This window comes from Mobula hypostoma, chromosome 11 (assembly GCF_963921235.1).
Source record: "Mobula hypostoma chromosome 11, sMobHyp1.1, whole genome shotgun sequence".
Taxonomy (NCBI): Eukaryota; Metazoa; Chordata; class Chondrichthyes; order Myliobatiformes; family Myliobatidae; genus Mobula; species Mobula hypostoma.
This window is the reverse complement of record NC_086107.1, coordinates 16,504,245-16,521,151: the sequence shown is the minus strand read 5'-3', so window position 1 is coordinate 16,521,151 and position 16,907 is coordinate 16,504,245. Positions and strand designations below refer to the sequence as shown.

The 16,907-nt window shown below is 44.8% G+C and overlaps 1 protein-coding gene across 1 annotated transcript in view; it reads right to left on the bottom strand.

Moving 5' to 3' along the window:
* The window catches only part of zdhhc13 (zinc finger DHHC-type palmitoyltransferase 13), a 63,285-nt gene extending 46,756 nt beyond the window's left edge, over positions 1-16,529 (bottom strand). Inside the window, exon 1 of the mRNA XM_063061709.1 lies at positions 16,399-16,529. Within this exon, the coding sequence (XP_062917779.1) occupies positions 16,399-16,428 (30 nt within the window). The 5' untranslated portion in view covers positions 16,429-16,529. The remainder of the gene's footprint in view (positions 1-16,398) is intronic.
* Between the last annotated feature and the right edge of the window lie 378 nt (positions 16,530-16,907).

Sequence of the window (16,907 nt, the reverse complement as noted above, 5' to 3'; positions counted from 1 at the left end):
ATACATACACACACACATATATATACATACATACACACACACATATATAAAAAAGAAAAAACCCACCCCCAAAACATATACACTGCGAAATTAACCCTTAACAGTCTGGGCGAATTCTGTCTAATGAAATTAAGGAGTCCCTACAAAGTTGTACATTGCATAAAACTATAAGGAAAATATAAACAAAAGGGCCCATAACAGTTAAACCAGCCCAAAATGCACAAAACCATTGGAGCTCATACTGGAGTATTCGGGGGTGTATCTTTTACTCATACGCTGGACACATAGTCTGCGCAACACACCTGCCACATTTTCAAACTCTCTTTGAAGAACATCTCAAGCAAACTGGCTCTCTCTCTCAGGAGTGTTGCCTTTCCTCCTTGGAGCCATTCGTCTACACAAAGCACTTCCTGCAACAGGGACTTTCCTTCCAACGGCATTCTGCGGCATCTTCCCTTCTGTCCCACTCCGCAGCTCCTGCCAGAAGAACCCAAACCAGACCACTGTCCTTCAGAAAACTCTCTCTGCCTCACTTTCTCTAGAACTGTCTCCAGATCCCAACATCCTGATTGGCTGAGACAACATTCCTAATTTAAAGAACAGGTTTCTTACCTTTAGCCGAAACCAAAACGTTCTACCAGCAGGACACACTGCTTTTGCAGAAACCTACTAAAATGAAATACCGACAGCATAGCAGTAGAACTCTGAACCAGGGCATTACAATCACAATTAGAACAAAGAAAACAAAACCTCCTGGGCAAAGGACTGTCTGCATTCACCCTTTCTATGCCCCTCATGATTTTATACACCTCAATACAGTCACTGGGTTGGTGGTGGAGCTATGTCTCTCGTTGTCGTTGTGGCTATCCCTCGAGGTCGAGGATGATGGTCTTCATTCTGTTGATCTACTTCTGGGCTCTCAAGTGGCTTATGAGTCCAATCTTGGCTTTGAAAGTTCTTCCGCATTCAGGACAGGTAGTTCCAGATGGCAGATTGGGCTGTGGTTGTTGCTGCCTCTCTTTCCATTTTCTTCTCTTTTCTTCTAATTCTGCACATCTGTTGGCTTCGAAAGTTGCTGTTCCTTCTCGGATGATGGTTTGCCAGAGTTTCCTGTCCTTGGCATTGGTTTCCCAATTGTTGATGTCAATGTTACATTTCTTCATGTTGGCTTTTAAGACGTCTTTGAATCTCTTCTCTTGTCCGCCTCTTTTACATTTGCCTTCTTTAAGCTGGGAGTAGTAGAAGATTTGTTTTGGCAGACGTTCATCTTTCATCCGAACAACATGACTGCTCCATCTTAGTTGGTTCCTGATGATGTAGGCTTCAATGCTTGTTGTTTTTGCTTCACTTAGCACACTGATGTTGGTTCTTCTATCTTCCCAGCTGATATTTAAGATGTTTCGAAGACAGCGTTGATGGAACTTTTCAAGTGCCTTCAGATGTCGTCGGTATGTTGTCCAGGTTTCTGATGCATACAGGAGCACTGGGATTACCACTGCTTTGTGCACTAACATTTCGGAGTCTGTTCGAATGTCACGGTCATGAAAGACTCTTGTTTGGAGATGTCCAAAAGCTGTTCCAGTGCATTTAAGACAATGTTGAATCTCGTCATTAAGGTCGACATTGGAGGAGAGGTGACTTCCAAGATACAGAAAGTGGTCCACATTTTCTAGGGTTGTTTCGCCAAGTTGAAATGATGGTTCTATCCGTACTATTCTATTCTATTCTATGCATACACGAAACTTGGACTCACCATCAATTCCAAGAAGACCCAGATCATCTATCAACCGTCACCAATTGCTATGTCTCTACCAAAGGAAGTGTAAGGTACTCCTTCCCTCTACTAGCCTGCAGGTCACTCTGCTTAGCACTACTCTCCCCCCCCCCGCCCCCCCCAACCAATCAGGATCATGTGAAGCTATGGGAGCAGGTGGTAGATGGTTGAATCAGCAGCTCTCTGAAGAGTATTGATAATGGCTGGGGTCACCCATCTTGTGAAGAAACTGTCCAGAAGAAGGCAATGACAAACCCTTCTGTAGAAAAAATTGCTAACAACAATCAGGGTCATGGAAAGACCATGATCACCTATGTCATATGACACAGCACATGATGAACAAACAAATAACACATACATATTAGATTAAAGATTCAAGATTCAAGATTCAAAAAACTTTATTGTCATTCTAACCATACATCAGCTCTGCAGGGCAGAATGAGACGGCGTTCCTCAGGGGCAGTGCAATCATAACATAACAAATGCAATGCTAAATAATAAACATAACAATAAGTAGTAAAACACAACACATGTCAGTTAAATCAGTTATTAAGTGTCCAGTGCAAGTTAAAAGTGTCCAAAAGCAGAGTCAGGTAGAGCAGCTATTTAGCAGTCTGACTGCCTGTGGGAGGAAGCTGTTTAGTAGCCTTGTGGTTTCAGTTTTGATGCTCCTGTAACGTTTGCCTGATGGCAGAAGAACAAACAGTTCACGGAGAGGGTGTGAAGGGTCTTTAATGATGTACCATGTCTTCTGGAGGCATCGACTCTGAAAGAGGTCTTGGACAGAAGGTAGGGAGACCCCAATAACCTTCTCTGCTCCCCTAACCACCCTCTGCAAAGCTTTTTTGTCGACAGCAGTGCAGCTGGAGTACCAGGTTGTGATGCAAAAGGTCAGCACACTCTCAACCACGCCTCTGTAGAATGTAGTTAAGATGTTAGTGGGGAGTGATGCTTGTTTAAGCTTCCTCAGAAAGTGCAATCTCTGCTGGGCCCGTTTCACAATCCCAGTGGTGTTCCTGGACCAGGTGAGATTGTCCGAGATCTGCACCCAAGGAACTTGATGTTTTCCACTCTCTCCACTGTGGAGCTGCTGATGCTGAGGGGTGTGTGTGCTCAGGCTGAGACCATCTGAAATCGACGATCATCTCCTTGGTTTTGGTGACATTAAGCATCAAGTTGTTATCCCTGCACCAGCTCTCTAGGTGTTTGACCTCCTCCCTGTACATAGTTTCATCATTCTTGCTGATGAGCCCCACCACTGTGCAAATTTAATGATCAGGTTCTCCTTGAATCTGGCTGCACAGTTATGTGTTAGCAGTGGGCTAAGCACACAGCCTTGTGGGGATCCAGTGCTCAGTGTGATGGAGTCAGAGATGTTCCTGCCAACACGGACTGACTGTGGTCTCTCTGTCAAGAAATCCAGAATCCAGCAACACATGGCCTTATTATAATTAAATTTAAAGGGATTGAAGCTAAAATTACAAAGTAACTAAAATACCCCAGTTCTGTACCACTCAACTGTCATATGGTTATCCATTGTTACAAATATAACAAAGAGTAACTAATCTGGGACTAGTATTGGAGGACTGGCCTCCCATACAGAGTTCACAAAAATCTGATCTACTAGTTTCAGTAGGAAATACGTTTAAATCTGAAACTAATTCTCAAGGCAGAAAACAGAATATATTGGAAATGCTCAGTAGGTCTTTTGAGAGAAAAAGGGAATTAACATTTCAGGTCAATGACTCTTTGTCACAACAGGGAAATGGGATGGAGACCAGGAAGAGGAGGTGACAAGGTGACGCCAGAGTTGCCATGGGGATAAAATATATGAGGTAAAAGGACATGATGTGGACTACATTCAGTCTCTTCTAAGAAGAAAACATATGCAGATGGGTGACTGATTTCCTGATCATATAACAAACAAGAGAAAATCTGCAGATGGCAGAAATCCAAGCAACACACTAAAGCTAGAGGAACTCAGCAGGCCAGGCAGCATCTATGGAAAAGAGTAAAGAGTTGGCGTTTGGGCTGAGACCAATGTTGATTGTTTATTCTTTTCCATAGATGCTGCCTGGCCTGCTGAGTTCCTCCAGAATTCTGTGTGTGTGGTTCTGAATATATGAGCTAAGTTCACGGTACAACCATAGGCTTTTGGCACCTGAACTTTAATTCTCTTTCCCACGCTGACTTCTGATAACCTGACTTGAACAACATTTCCTTCACATTTTACACCTTTTATGTTCTTGCTTTTTCTGTCTCTTTAATTTTCCTTCTTAACCTATCAACCATGTAGTTTAAACAATTGCCCAACTCCAGTACAATCCATAATTCACTCAAACAAAGATGTACCTTTCTGAATTGTTGTCGCAGGAAAATAGCATCCATGATCAGGGACCCCCATTCAGGACATGCACTCTTCTCGCAGCTGCCATTAGGAAGAAGGTATAAGAGCCTCAGGACTTGCACCACCCCTCAACCATCAGGCACTTGAACCAAAGGGAATAACTTCACTTGCCCAATCATTGAAATGTTCCTGTATCCGATGGACTCACTTTCAGGGACTTTTTATCTCATATTCTCAATTATTTATTGCTTATTTATTTAATAGAACCATAGAACATTACAGCACAGAAACATGCCTTTTGGCCTTCCTTGGCTGTGCCGAACCGTTTTTCTGCCTAGTCCCACTGACCTGCACACAGACCATATCCCTCCATACACCTCTCATCCATATACCTGTCCAAGTTTTTCTTAAATGTTAAAAGTGAGCCCGCATTTACCACTTCATCTGGCAGCTCATTCCACACTCCCACCACTCTGTGTGAAAAAGCCCCCCCAATGTTCCCTTTAAACTTTTCCCCCTTCACCCTTAACCCATGTCCTCTGGTTTTTTTCTCCCCTTGCCTCAGTGGAAAAAGCCTGCTTGCATTCACTCTATCTATACCTATCATAATTTTATATACCTCTATCAAATCTCCCCTCATTCTTCTACGCTCCAGGGAATAAAGTCCTAACCTATTCAACCTTTCTCTGTAACTGAGTTTCTCAAGTCCCGGCAACATCCTTGTAAACCTCTGCACTCTTCCAACGTTTATTAACATCCTTCCTGTAATTTGGTGACCAAAACTGCACACAATACTCCAAATTTGGCCTCACCAATGCCTTATACAACCTCACCATAACATTCCAACTCTTATACTCAATACTTTGATTTATAAAGGCCAATGTACCAAAAGCTCTCTTTACGACCCTATCTACCTGTGACGCCACTTTAAGGGAATTTTGTGCAGGTGTCCTCTGCTTTTCGAACGTTCACTTTACGAAACCTCACTGTTACAAAAGCCGAGGATTCAGGGCCTTTCCCCCTGGAGATTTCGGATCACACAGTAGCAGCGGCAGCAAAATAAGCGTTTCAGAAGTTTCACCAGATGCTCCTCCGTGCTGTCACGTCTGCCTTCATCAAATCAGAATTGTGCACGGCATCCTACTTGACAGATAACAGATATCATCACCGGAGAGGCCACGCGCGCTGCGTCACGTAGCCATCTTCTCCTCCTCCTCCAGAATGACAATGGTCACCTTAACCAATTTTCCAACTGTGCACGTGCGACCATTTTGTTGGCTTTCCCACCTGAGCACTGATGTTACAGAACTCAAGGCTTCTCTATCTTTTACTCTTCCTTAAGACGATCATTTTCCCCCCTGAATCAGACTACAGGTGTCCCCCGCTATTCGAACGTTTGCTTTACGAAACCTCACTGTTACGAAAGACCTACATTAGTTACCTGTTTTCGCTAACAGAAGGTGTTTTCACTGTTACAAAAAAAGGCAGTGCGCGAACAAAAAGCAGCGTGCGCCCTGAGCAGCCGCTCTCCCTAGGATTCGGAACTGCATTCCAGCCAGCATTGCTTAAACACATGCCTGTGAGCAGCCGTTAGCAAGATGAGTTCTAAGGTATCAGAAAAGCCTGAAAGAGCTCGTAAGGGTGTTACACTTAGCGTAAAACTAGACATAATTAAGCGTTTTGATCGTGGTGAACGAAGTAAGGACAAAGTGAGTTTGGCTTGTGGAAGTTGACGAAGATGATGTTGAAGAGGTTTTGACATCCCATGACCAAGAACTGATAGATGAAGAGCTGATGCAATTGGAAGAGGAAAGGATAACAATCCCCAAATGCAGTAGCAAACAGACCGAAAGTGAAGTTGTCCAGGAACTGAACGTGAAGCAACTGCGTGAGATTTTCGCTGCAATAATGAAGTACGACTTTAATTTTGAAAGGGTACGTCAGTTTAGGGCATATTTGCAAGATGGTTTGAGTGCTTACAAAGAACTGTATGATAGAAAAATGCGCGAGGCTAGCAGTCAAGCATACTGTCGTTTTCAAGCCTTCCACATTAGCCACAGCAGACGACGAACCTCGACCTTCAACATCGAGGCAGGCAGTCATAGGAGGAGATGAGCTGCCTGCTCTAATGGAAACAGACGATGATGAGATGACACCCCAGTGCCCCACCACCCCAACACCTGGGCCCCGGACAGATACCAATTCGCGGAGAACGCAGCGGTAGCCCGGAGGCACACAGCACATCTTTAAGAAAAAAGCCAAAATAAACATGCTGATTAATTAGGCGCTGCCCGGCACGTAATTGATGGCCCAGATCAGAGGCAATGTAATCGGCAACCGCCTCTGATCTGGGCCGACAATTATGTGCTGGGCAGCACCTAATTAATTAGCTTGTTTATTTCGGCTTTTTTCTTAAAGATGTGCTGGGTGCATCCCGGCTACCGCTGTACCCCTGCATGCTTCGCAGATCGGGATCGGTCCATGTCCTGGAGGTTGGGGGCCACTGCACCACCCCAACCTCCGACGACTCAGCCTAACACACCATCCTCAGTGTGCTCTGCACTGTCTTCCCAATTCTGGTAAGTGATATTACACTGTACATACATTATTTCTACTTTAAATAGGCTGTGTATTTTTATGTGTTATTTGCTATGATTTGGCAGCTTCATAGCTTGAAGATTACTGAACAGAGTGTTTTTGCCAACAACGCTTGCATGAGATTTTCTGCCGAGAGCGCTTGCGCCATGTTTCTGCCAAGAGCACTTGCGTGAGATTTTCGCTACGGAGAACAGTGCAGGCAATGATTGTGGAAAAGTATTTCTACTTTATGTAGGCTGTGTATTTATCATATCATTCCTGCTTTTACTATATGTTACTGTTATTTTAGGTTTTATGTGTTATTTGGCATGATTTGGTACGTTATTTTTGGGGTCTGCGAACACTCACAAATTTTTCCCATATAAATAAATGGTAATTGCTTCTTCGCTTTACGACATTCTGGATTACGAACCGTTTCATAGGGACGCTCTACCTTCGGATGGCGGGGGAAACCTGTATCTGTATTCCCACATCCCTCTGTTCTACTGCACTCCTCAGTGCCTTACCACTTACCCTGTATGTTCTACCTTGGTTTGTTCTTCCAAAGTGCAATACCTCACACTTGTCTGTATTAAACTCCATCTGCCATTTTTCAGCCCATTTTTCCAGCTGGCCTAAATTCCTCTGCAAGCCTTCCTCACTGTCCACTACACCTCCAATCTTTGTATCATCAGCAAATTTGCTGATCTAATTTACCACATTATCATCCAGATCATTGATATAGATGACAAATAACAATGGACCCAGCACTGATCCCTGTAGCTCACCAGTAGTCACAGGCCTCCACTCAGAGAAGCAATCCTCCACTACCATTCTCTGACTTCTTCAATTGAGCCAATGTCTAATCCAATTTACAACCTCTCCATGTATACCTAGCGAATGTATCTTCCTAACTAACCTCCCATGCGGGACCTTGTCAAAGGCCTTACTGAAGTCCATGTAGACAACATCCACTGCCTTCCCTTCATCCACTTTCCTGGTAACCTCCTCGAAAAACTCTAAAAGATTGGTTAAACATGACCTACCACAACACACAAAGCTATGTTGACTCTCCCTAATAAGTCCCTGTCTATCCAAATACTTGTAGATCCTATCTCTTAGTACTCCTTCCAATAATTTACCTACTACCGACGTCAAACTTACCAGCCTATACTATCCCGGATTACTTTTAGAGCCTTTCTTAAACAGCAGAACAACATGAGCTATCCTCTAATCCTCCGGCACCTCACCTGTAGATACCGACATTTTAAATATATCTGCCAGGGCCCCTGAAATTTCAACACAAGTCTCTTTGAAGGTCCGAGGGAATACCCTGTCAGGTCCTGGGGATTTATCTACTCTGATTTGCCTCAAGATAGCAAGCACCTCCTCCTCTTCAATCTGTATAGGTTCCATGACCTCACAACTTGTTTGCCTTATTTCCATTGACTCCATGCCAGTTCCTTAGTAAATACAGATGCAAAAAACCCATTTAAGATCTCCCCCATTCCTTTTGGTTCCATACATAGCCGACCACTCTGATCTTCAAGAGGACCAATTTTATCCCTTACTATCCTTTTGCTCTTAATATACCTGTAGAAGCTCTTTGGATTACCCTTCACCTTGACTGCCAAAGCAACCTCATGTCTTCTTTTAGCCCTCCTGATTACTTTCTTAAGTTTTTTTTTGCACTTTTTATACTCCTCAAGCACCTTATTTGCTCCCTGTTTCCTATATATGTCATACATCTCTCTCTTCTTCTTTATCAGAGTTCCAATATCCCTTGAGAACCAAGGTTCCTTATTTTTATTCACTTTGTCTTTAATCCTGACAGGAACATACAAATTCTGCACTCTCAAAATTTCTCCTTTGAAGGCCTCCCACTTATCAATCACATCATTGTCAGAGAACAACCTGTACCAATCCACACTTTTTAGATCCTTTCTCATTTCTTCAAATTTGGCCTTTTTCCAGTTTAGAACCTCAACCCAAGGACCAGATCTATCTTTATCCATGACCAAGTTGAAAGTAATAGTGTTATGATCACTGGAACCAAAGTCTTCCCCTACACACACTTCCATCACTTGTCCTAACTCATTTCCTAATGGGAGATCTAATATTGCATCTCTCCAGTTGGTATCTCTGTATATTGATTTAGAAAACTTTCCTGAACACATTTTACAAACTCTAACCCATCTAAACCTTTAACAGTGTGGGAGTCCTAAGCAATATGTGGAAAATTAAAATCCCCTACTATAACAACTTTATGTTTCCTGCAGTTGTCTGCAATCTCTCTGCAGATTTGCACCTCCAATTCTTGCTATTGGGTGGTCTATAATAGAACCTCATTAATGTAGTCATAGCTTTCTTGTTTCTCAGCTCCACCCATATGGCCTTGGTAGCCAAGCCCTCTGATCTCTCCTGCCTGAGCACTGCTGTAACAGCAATGCCCCCCACCCTTTATTCCTCTGCCTCTATCACGCCTGAAACATCAGAACCTGCCAGTCCTGCCTCTCCTGTAGCCAAGTTTCACTAATGGCTATAATGTTGTAATTCTATGTGTCAATCCACGTATGCATTTCTAAGTGACAATAAAAGAGGACTGAGTGTTCTCATAATCTAATCTAATCTAATTTATAATCAGGGGTGCAGTGCTGCTGGAGCTCACCAGAGCACCGCTCCGGCACCCCTGTAAAAATAAGTCAAAATAAACAAGCGGGGAATTTAACAGCGGCCGCATATTAAATAGAGGGAATTTTACTGAAGCGGGGGTTGCGGAGAGGGGTAGTGGCTGGTGGGGAAAATACACTAATAACTTTAGGATATTTGATCATTTTTGGTGAAATCCTGGAGCTGTGACTGTTTTTTATTTAGGTATTTGTGAAATTCCTCCTTGCTCGACCCGTTGTCCCAGCATACCTTGCTGTAACCTCCCACCATTTCACAGATCCTCAGTCTCTCTCCAGCATTCGTTGTTTGAGCATTGTTCGCCAAGAAAATATATAACATATAACCATATAACAATTACAGCACGGAAACAGGCCATCTTGGCCCTTCTAGTCCGTGCTGAACTCTTACTCTCACCTAGTCTCACCGACCTGCACTCAGCCCATAACCCTCCATTCCTTTCCTGTCCATATATCTATCCAATTTAACTTTAAATGACAATATCGAATCTGCCTCAACCACTTCTGCTGGAAGCTCGTTCCACATAGCTACCACTCTCTGAGTAAAGAAGTTCCCCCTCATGTTACCCCTAAACTTTTGCCCTTTAACTATCAACTCATGTCCTCTTGTTTGAATCTCCCCCACTCTCAATGGAAAAAGCCTATCCACATCAACTCTAGCTACTCCCCTCATAATTTTAAATACCTCTATCAAATCCCCCCTCAACCTTCTACGCTCCAAAGAATAAAGACCCAACTTGTTCAACCTTTCTCTGCAACTTAGGAGATGAAACCCAGGCAACATTCTAGTAAATCTCCTCTGTACTCTCTCTATTTTATTGACATTTTTCCTATAATTCGGTGACCAGAACTGTACACAATACTCCAGATTTGGCTTTACCAATGCCTTGTACAATTTCAACGTTACATCCCAACTCCTATACTCAATGCTCTGATTTATAAAGGCCAACATACCAAAAGCTTTCTTCACCACCCTATCCACATGAGATTCCACCTTCAGGGAACTATGCACCATTATTCCTAGATCCCTCTGTTCTACTGCATTCTTCAATGCCCTACCATTTACCATGTATGTCCTATTTTGATTAGTCCTACCAAAATGTAGCACCTCACATTTATCAGCATTAAACTCCACCTGCCATCTTTCAGCCCACTCTTCTAACTGGCCTAAATCTCTCTGCAAGCTTTGAAAACCTACTTCATTATCCACACCACCACCTATCTTAGTATCATCTGCATACTTACTAATCCAATTTACCACCCCATCATCCAGATCATTAATATATATGACAAATAACATTGGACCCAGTACAGATCCCTGAGGCAAATCACTAGACACCGGCCTTCAATCTGACAAACAGTTATCCACCACTTCTTTCTGGCGTCTCCCATCCAGCCACTGCTGAATCCATTTTACTACTTCAATATTAATACCTAACGATTGAACCTTCCTAACTAACCTTCCGTGTGAAACCTTGTCAAAGGCCTTACTGAAATCCATATGGACAACATCCACCGCTTTACCCTCGTCAATTTTCCTAGTAACCTCTTCAAAAAATTCAGTAAGATTTTTCAAACATGACCTTCCACACACAAATCCATGTTGACTTTTCCTAATCATACCCTGTCTATCCAGATAATTATATATACCATCTCTAAGAATACTTTCCATCAATTTACCCACCACTGACGTCAAACTCACAGGCCGATAATTGCTAGGTTTACTCTTAGAACCCTTTTTAAACAATGGAACAACATGAGCAATACGCCAATCCTCCGGCACCATCCCCATTTCTAATAACATTTGAAATATTTCTGTCAGAGCCCCTGCTATTTCCACACTAACTTCCCTCAACGTCCTAGGTATATCCTGTCAGGACCCAGAGACTTATCCACTTTTATATTCCTTAAAAGCGCCAGTACTACTACTTCTTTAATCATCATAGTTTCCATAACTACCCTACTTGTTTCCCTTACTTTACACAATTCAATATCCTTCTCCTTAGTGAATACCGAAGGAAAAAAATTGTTCAAAATCTCCCCCATCTTTTTTGGCTCCGCCCATAGCCGTCCACTCTGATTCTCTAAGGGACCAATTTTATCCCTCACTATCCTTTTGCTATTAATATAACTGTAGAAACCCTTTGGATTTATTTTCACTTTACTTGCCAAAGCAGCCTCATATCTTCTTCGCAAACAACAGGAATTCTGCAGATGCTGGAAATTCAAGCAACATACATCAAAGTTGCTGGTGAACGCAGCAGGCCAAGCAGCATCTGTAGGAAGAGGTGCGGTTGACGTTTCAGGCCGAGATCCTTCGTCAGGACTAACTGAAGGAAGAGTGAGTAAGGGATTTGAAAGTTGGAGGGGGAGGGGGAGATCCAAAATGATAGGAGAAGACAGGAGGGGGAGGGATAGAGCCGAGAGCTGGACAGGTGATAGGCAAAAGGGGATACGAGAGGATCATGGGACAGGAGGTCCGGGAAGAAAGACAAGGGGGGGGTGACCCTGAGGATGGGCAAGAGGTATATTCAGAGGGACAGAGGGAGAAAAAGGAGAGTGAGAGAAAGAATGTGTGCATAAAAATGAGTAACAGATGGGGTACGAGGGGGAGGTGGGGCCTTAGCGAAAGTTAGAGAAGTCGATGTTCATGCCATCAGGTTGGAGGCTACCCAGACGGAATATAAGGTGTTGTTCCTCCAACCGGAGTGTGGCTTCATCTTTACAGTAGAGGAGGCCGTGGATAGACATGTCAGAATGGGAATGGGATGTGGAATTAAAATGTGTGGCCACTGGGAGATCCTGCTTTCTCTGGCGGACAGACCGTAGATGTTCAGCAAAGCGGTCTCCCAGTCTGCGTCGGGTCTCGCCAATATATAAAAGGCCACATCGGGAGCACCGGATGCAGTATATCACCCCAGTCGACTCACAGGTGAAGTGATGCCTCACCTGGAAGGACAGTTTGGGGTCCTGAATGGTGGTAAGGGAGGAAGTGTAAGGAGGGAGATCAGTGGGGAGGGATGGGGGGGGACGAATGGACAAGGGAGTTGTGTAGGGAGCGATCCCCGATCCCTGTGGAATGCGGGGGGGGGGGAGGGAAAGATGTGCTTAGTGGTGGGATCCCGATATACTTCCATCCCCCATCAGGAAGGTCTCAAAGCTCTACGCTTCTTTTTGGATTCCAGACCTAATCAGTTCCCCTCTACCACCACTCTGCTCCGTCTAGCGGAATTAGTCCTTACTCTTAATAATTTCTCCTTTGGCTGCTCCCACTTCCTCCAAACTAAAGGTGTAGCTATGGGCACCCGTATGGGTCCTAGCTATGCCTGCCTTTTTGTTGGGTTTGTGGAACAATCTATGTTCCGTGCCTATTCTGATATCTGTCCCCCACTTTTCCTTCGCTACATCAACGACTGCATTGGCGCTGCTTCCTGCACGCATGCAGAACTCGTTGACTTTATTAACTTTGCCTCCAACTTTCACCCTGCCCTCAAGTTTACCTTGTCCATTTCCGACACCTCCCTCCCCTTTCTAGATCTTTCTGTCTCTGTCTCTGGAGACAGCTTATCCACTGATGTCTACTATAAGCCTACTGACTCTCACAGCTATCTGGACTATTCCTCTTCTCACCCTGTCTCTTGCAAAAACGCCATCCCCTTCTCGCAATTCCTCCGTCTCCGCCACATCCGCTCTCAGGATGAGGCTTTTCATTCTAGGACGAGGGAGATGTCTTCCTTTTTTAAAGAAAGGGGCTTCCCTTCCTCCACTATCAACTCTGCTCTTAAACGTATCTCCCCCATTTCACGTACATCTGCTCTCACTCCATCCTCCCGCCACCCCACTAGGAATAGGGTTCCCCTGGTCCTCACCTACCACCCCACCAGCCTCTGGGTCCAACATATTATTCTCCGTAGCTTTCGCCACCTCCAAAGGGATCCCACCACTAAGCACATCGTTCCCTCCCCCCCCCTCTGCATTCCGCAGGGATCGCTCCCTGCACAACTCCCTTCTCCATTCGTCCCCCCCATCCCTCCCCACTGATCTCCCTCCTGGCACTTATCCGTGTAAGCGGAACAAGTGCTACACATGCCCTTACACTTCCTCCCTTACCACCATTCAGGGCCCCAAACAGTCCTTCCAGGTGAGGCATCACTTCACCTGTGAGTCGACTGGGGTGATATACTGCGTCCGGTGCTCCCGATGTGGCCTTTTATATATTGGCGAGACCCGACGCAGACTGGGAGACCGCTTTGCTGAACATCTACGCTCTGTCCGCCAGAGAAAGCAGGATCTCCCAGTGGCCACACATTTTAATTCCACATCCCATTCCCATTCTGACATGTCTATCCACAGCCTCCTCTACTGTAAAGATGAAGCCACACTCCGGTTGGAGGAACAACACCTTATATTCCGTCTGGGTAGCCTCCAACCTGATGGCATGAACATCGACTTCTCTAACTTCTGCTAAGGCCCCACCTCCCCCTCGTACCCCATCTGTTACTCATTTTTATGCACACATTCTTTCTCTCACTCTCCTTTTTCTCCCTCTGTCCCTCTAAATATACCTCTTGCCCATCCTCTGGGTCACCCCACCCCCGTCTTTCTTCCCGGACCTCCTGTCCCATGATCCTCTCGTATCCCCTTTTGCCTATCACCTGTCCAGCTCTCGGCTCTATCCCTCCCCCTCCTGTCTTCTTCTATCATTTTGGAACTCCCCCTCCCCCTCCAACTTTCAAATCCCTTACTCACTCTTCCCTCAGTTAGTCCTGACGAAGGATCTCGGCCTGAAACGTCGACTGCACCTCTTCCTACAGATGCTGCTTGGCCTGCTGCGTTCACCAGCAACTTTGATGTATGTTGCTCATATCTTCTTTTAGTTTTTCTAATTTCTTTCTTAAGATTCTTTTTACATTCTTTATATTCCTCGAGCACCTCATTTACTCCAAGCTGCCTGTATTTATTGTAGAGCCCTCTCTTTTTCTGAACCAAGTTTCCAAAATCCCTTGAAAACCATGGCTCTCTCAAACTTTTAACCTTTCCTTTCAACCTAACAGGAACATAAAAATCCTGTACCCTCAAAATTTCACCTTTAAATGACCTCCATTTTTCTATTACATCCTTCCCATAAAACAAATTGTCCCAATCCACTCCTTCTAAATCCTTTTGCATCTCCTCAAAGTTAGCCTTTCTCCAATCAAAAATCTCAACCATGGGTCCAGTCCTATCCTTCTGCATAATTATATGAAACTAATGGTATTGTGATCACTGGACCCGAAGTGCTCCCCAACACATACCTCTGTCACCTGCCCTATCTCATTCCCTAAGAGGAGATCCAACACTGCCCCTTCTCTAGTTGGTAGCTCTATGTATTGCTGCAGAAAACTATCTTGCACACATTTTACAAACTCCAAACCATCCAGCCCTTTTACAGAATGGGCTTCTCAGTCAATGTGTGGAAAATTAAAATCTCCCACAATCACAACCTTGTGCTTGCTACAAATATCTGCTATCTCCTTACAAATATAGGAGTGCAGAGGAACAAAGAGATCTGGAAGTTCAGATACATAATTCCCTGAAAGTGGTGTCACAGGTGGACAGGGTTGTAAAGGTGGTTTCTGGCATTCATAAATCAAAGTACTGAGTATAGGAGTTGGGATGTTATGGGAACGTTGTACAAGACATTGGTGAGGCCAAATTTGGAGTATTGTGCACAGTTCTGGTCACCTAACTATAGGAAGGATATCAGTAAGATTGAAAGAGTGCAGAGAAGATTTACTAGGATGTTGCTGGGTCTTCAGGAGTTGAGTTACAGCATTAGGACTTTATTCCTTGAAGCGTAGAAGAATGAGGGGAGATTTGATAGAGGTTTACAAAATTATGAGGGGTATAGACAGAGTAAATGCGAGTAGGCTCTTTCCACTTAAAATAGGAGAGAGAAATACGAGAGGACATGGCTTTAGGGTGAAAGGGGAAAGGTTTAGGGGGAACATTAGGGGGAAACTTCTTCACTCAGAGAGTGGTTGGAGTGTGGAACGAGCTGCCATCTGACGTGGTAAATGCAGGCTCACTCTTAAGTTTTAAGAATAAATTGGATAGGTACAAGGATGGGAGAGGTCTGGAGGGTTATGGCCTGGATGCAGGTCAATGGGACTAGTGGAATAATGTTTCAATACAGACTGGAAAGGCCAAATGGTTCCATGACATTTCTGTGGAGCTCTGGAATTCAAATATTTCTTTCATCTTGGTTTAGTGCTTGACAAGGAAGTTGCCCAGTACATGAAATGAGCAGGTACACAAATTGGGTGTGACATAGATATAGATACTAAGAGAGAAATATAGAGGCGGGGGGGGGGGGAGATACAGGAAATGGTAACAGCTCCAGCACCTAAAAAATTAGCACTGCACCCCTGTTTATCATTGCCGGTAATTTGAGAATTAGGACAAATGACACCTTGAGGGGGAAGTGAGTGCAGGAAGTACATTTGGTCGCCAGCTTCCAAGATTACAAACGGAGTTTGAGAAATGGTAAACTACCACTTTCAATTCCTCATACTTAATTTCTTACTTAAAATTCTCAAACCTATTAGCATCCACCGATACCCATCCTGAAAGTCAGTTCTCTTCCAAAGGTGCTCCCTCAATAATGCCAGTTCCCTCCCCTAATAGTCCATTCAAAATATCGCCCCTCAACAGCACTTTTAACCCATATACCAACCCCTATACCCCCGCCCTTTCTCTACTCCCCTGATCTCGTCCTACTTCTATTTCCTGCCAACCCAGCCCTTTCTCGCCCCGTCAGGCCTTACAGATTTCCCCGCTCCATCCCTGCAGCGCTTCACCCTGTCACAACTTGGCTGTGGGTCTAACTTCATTTACCACCACCCTCGCTGTTCCACGAGTGCCTCGTCACCCCGGAAGGGTCCGTCACTCCTTGTTCACCCACAGACCCCTTCTCCCTCCCCGCTCCCCGTCTCCATGGTACAGGAATGCGGGTTAGGGGCGCCGGTATTCACCTGACGGCCCCGATCGGGCCACTCCTCCATCGCCAGCCCCTCCGATTTCCTTCCACGCGCGACCCAGCGGCCCGTGGCCGTGTGCAGCGTTGTGCGTCACCGCGCACCGCCCACGTCTCCACGGCGACGGAAAGCGAGCGTGCCTCCGACTACCTGCACGGCGGTGCGGCGGCCCCGGAACCTGTATGCATCAATACCATGGCAGCCGCGTTCCCGCCGTCAGATAAAATTGCCCCTCTCTTTGCAAAGCAAAAAAAAAGTTTATCAGCTTTTTTTTTTGGAGGGCCAGCTTCAAACCTGAGGAGAAGACGCCAGACAAATGGGAAACCTACACCAATCAGCTGGTAGATAACTTGCTTTCCAACATAAATGTCTTCCCTCTTCCTTTGCAGTCCTGAGGAAGAGTCTGGGCCTGAATCGACTATTTATTCATTTCCATAGATGCTGCCTGTCCTGCTGAGATTGCCTAGTGTTTTGTGTGTGTTGCTTTGAATTTACACCAGCTGCAG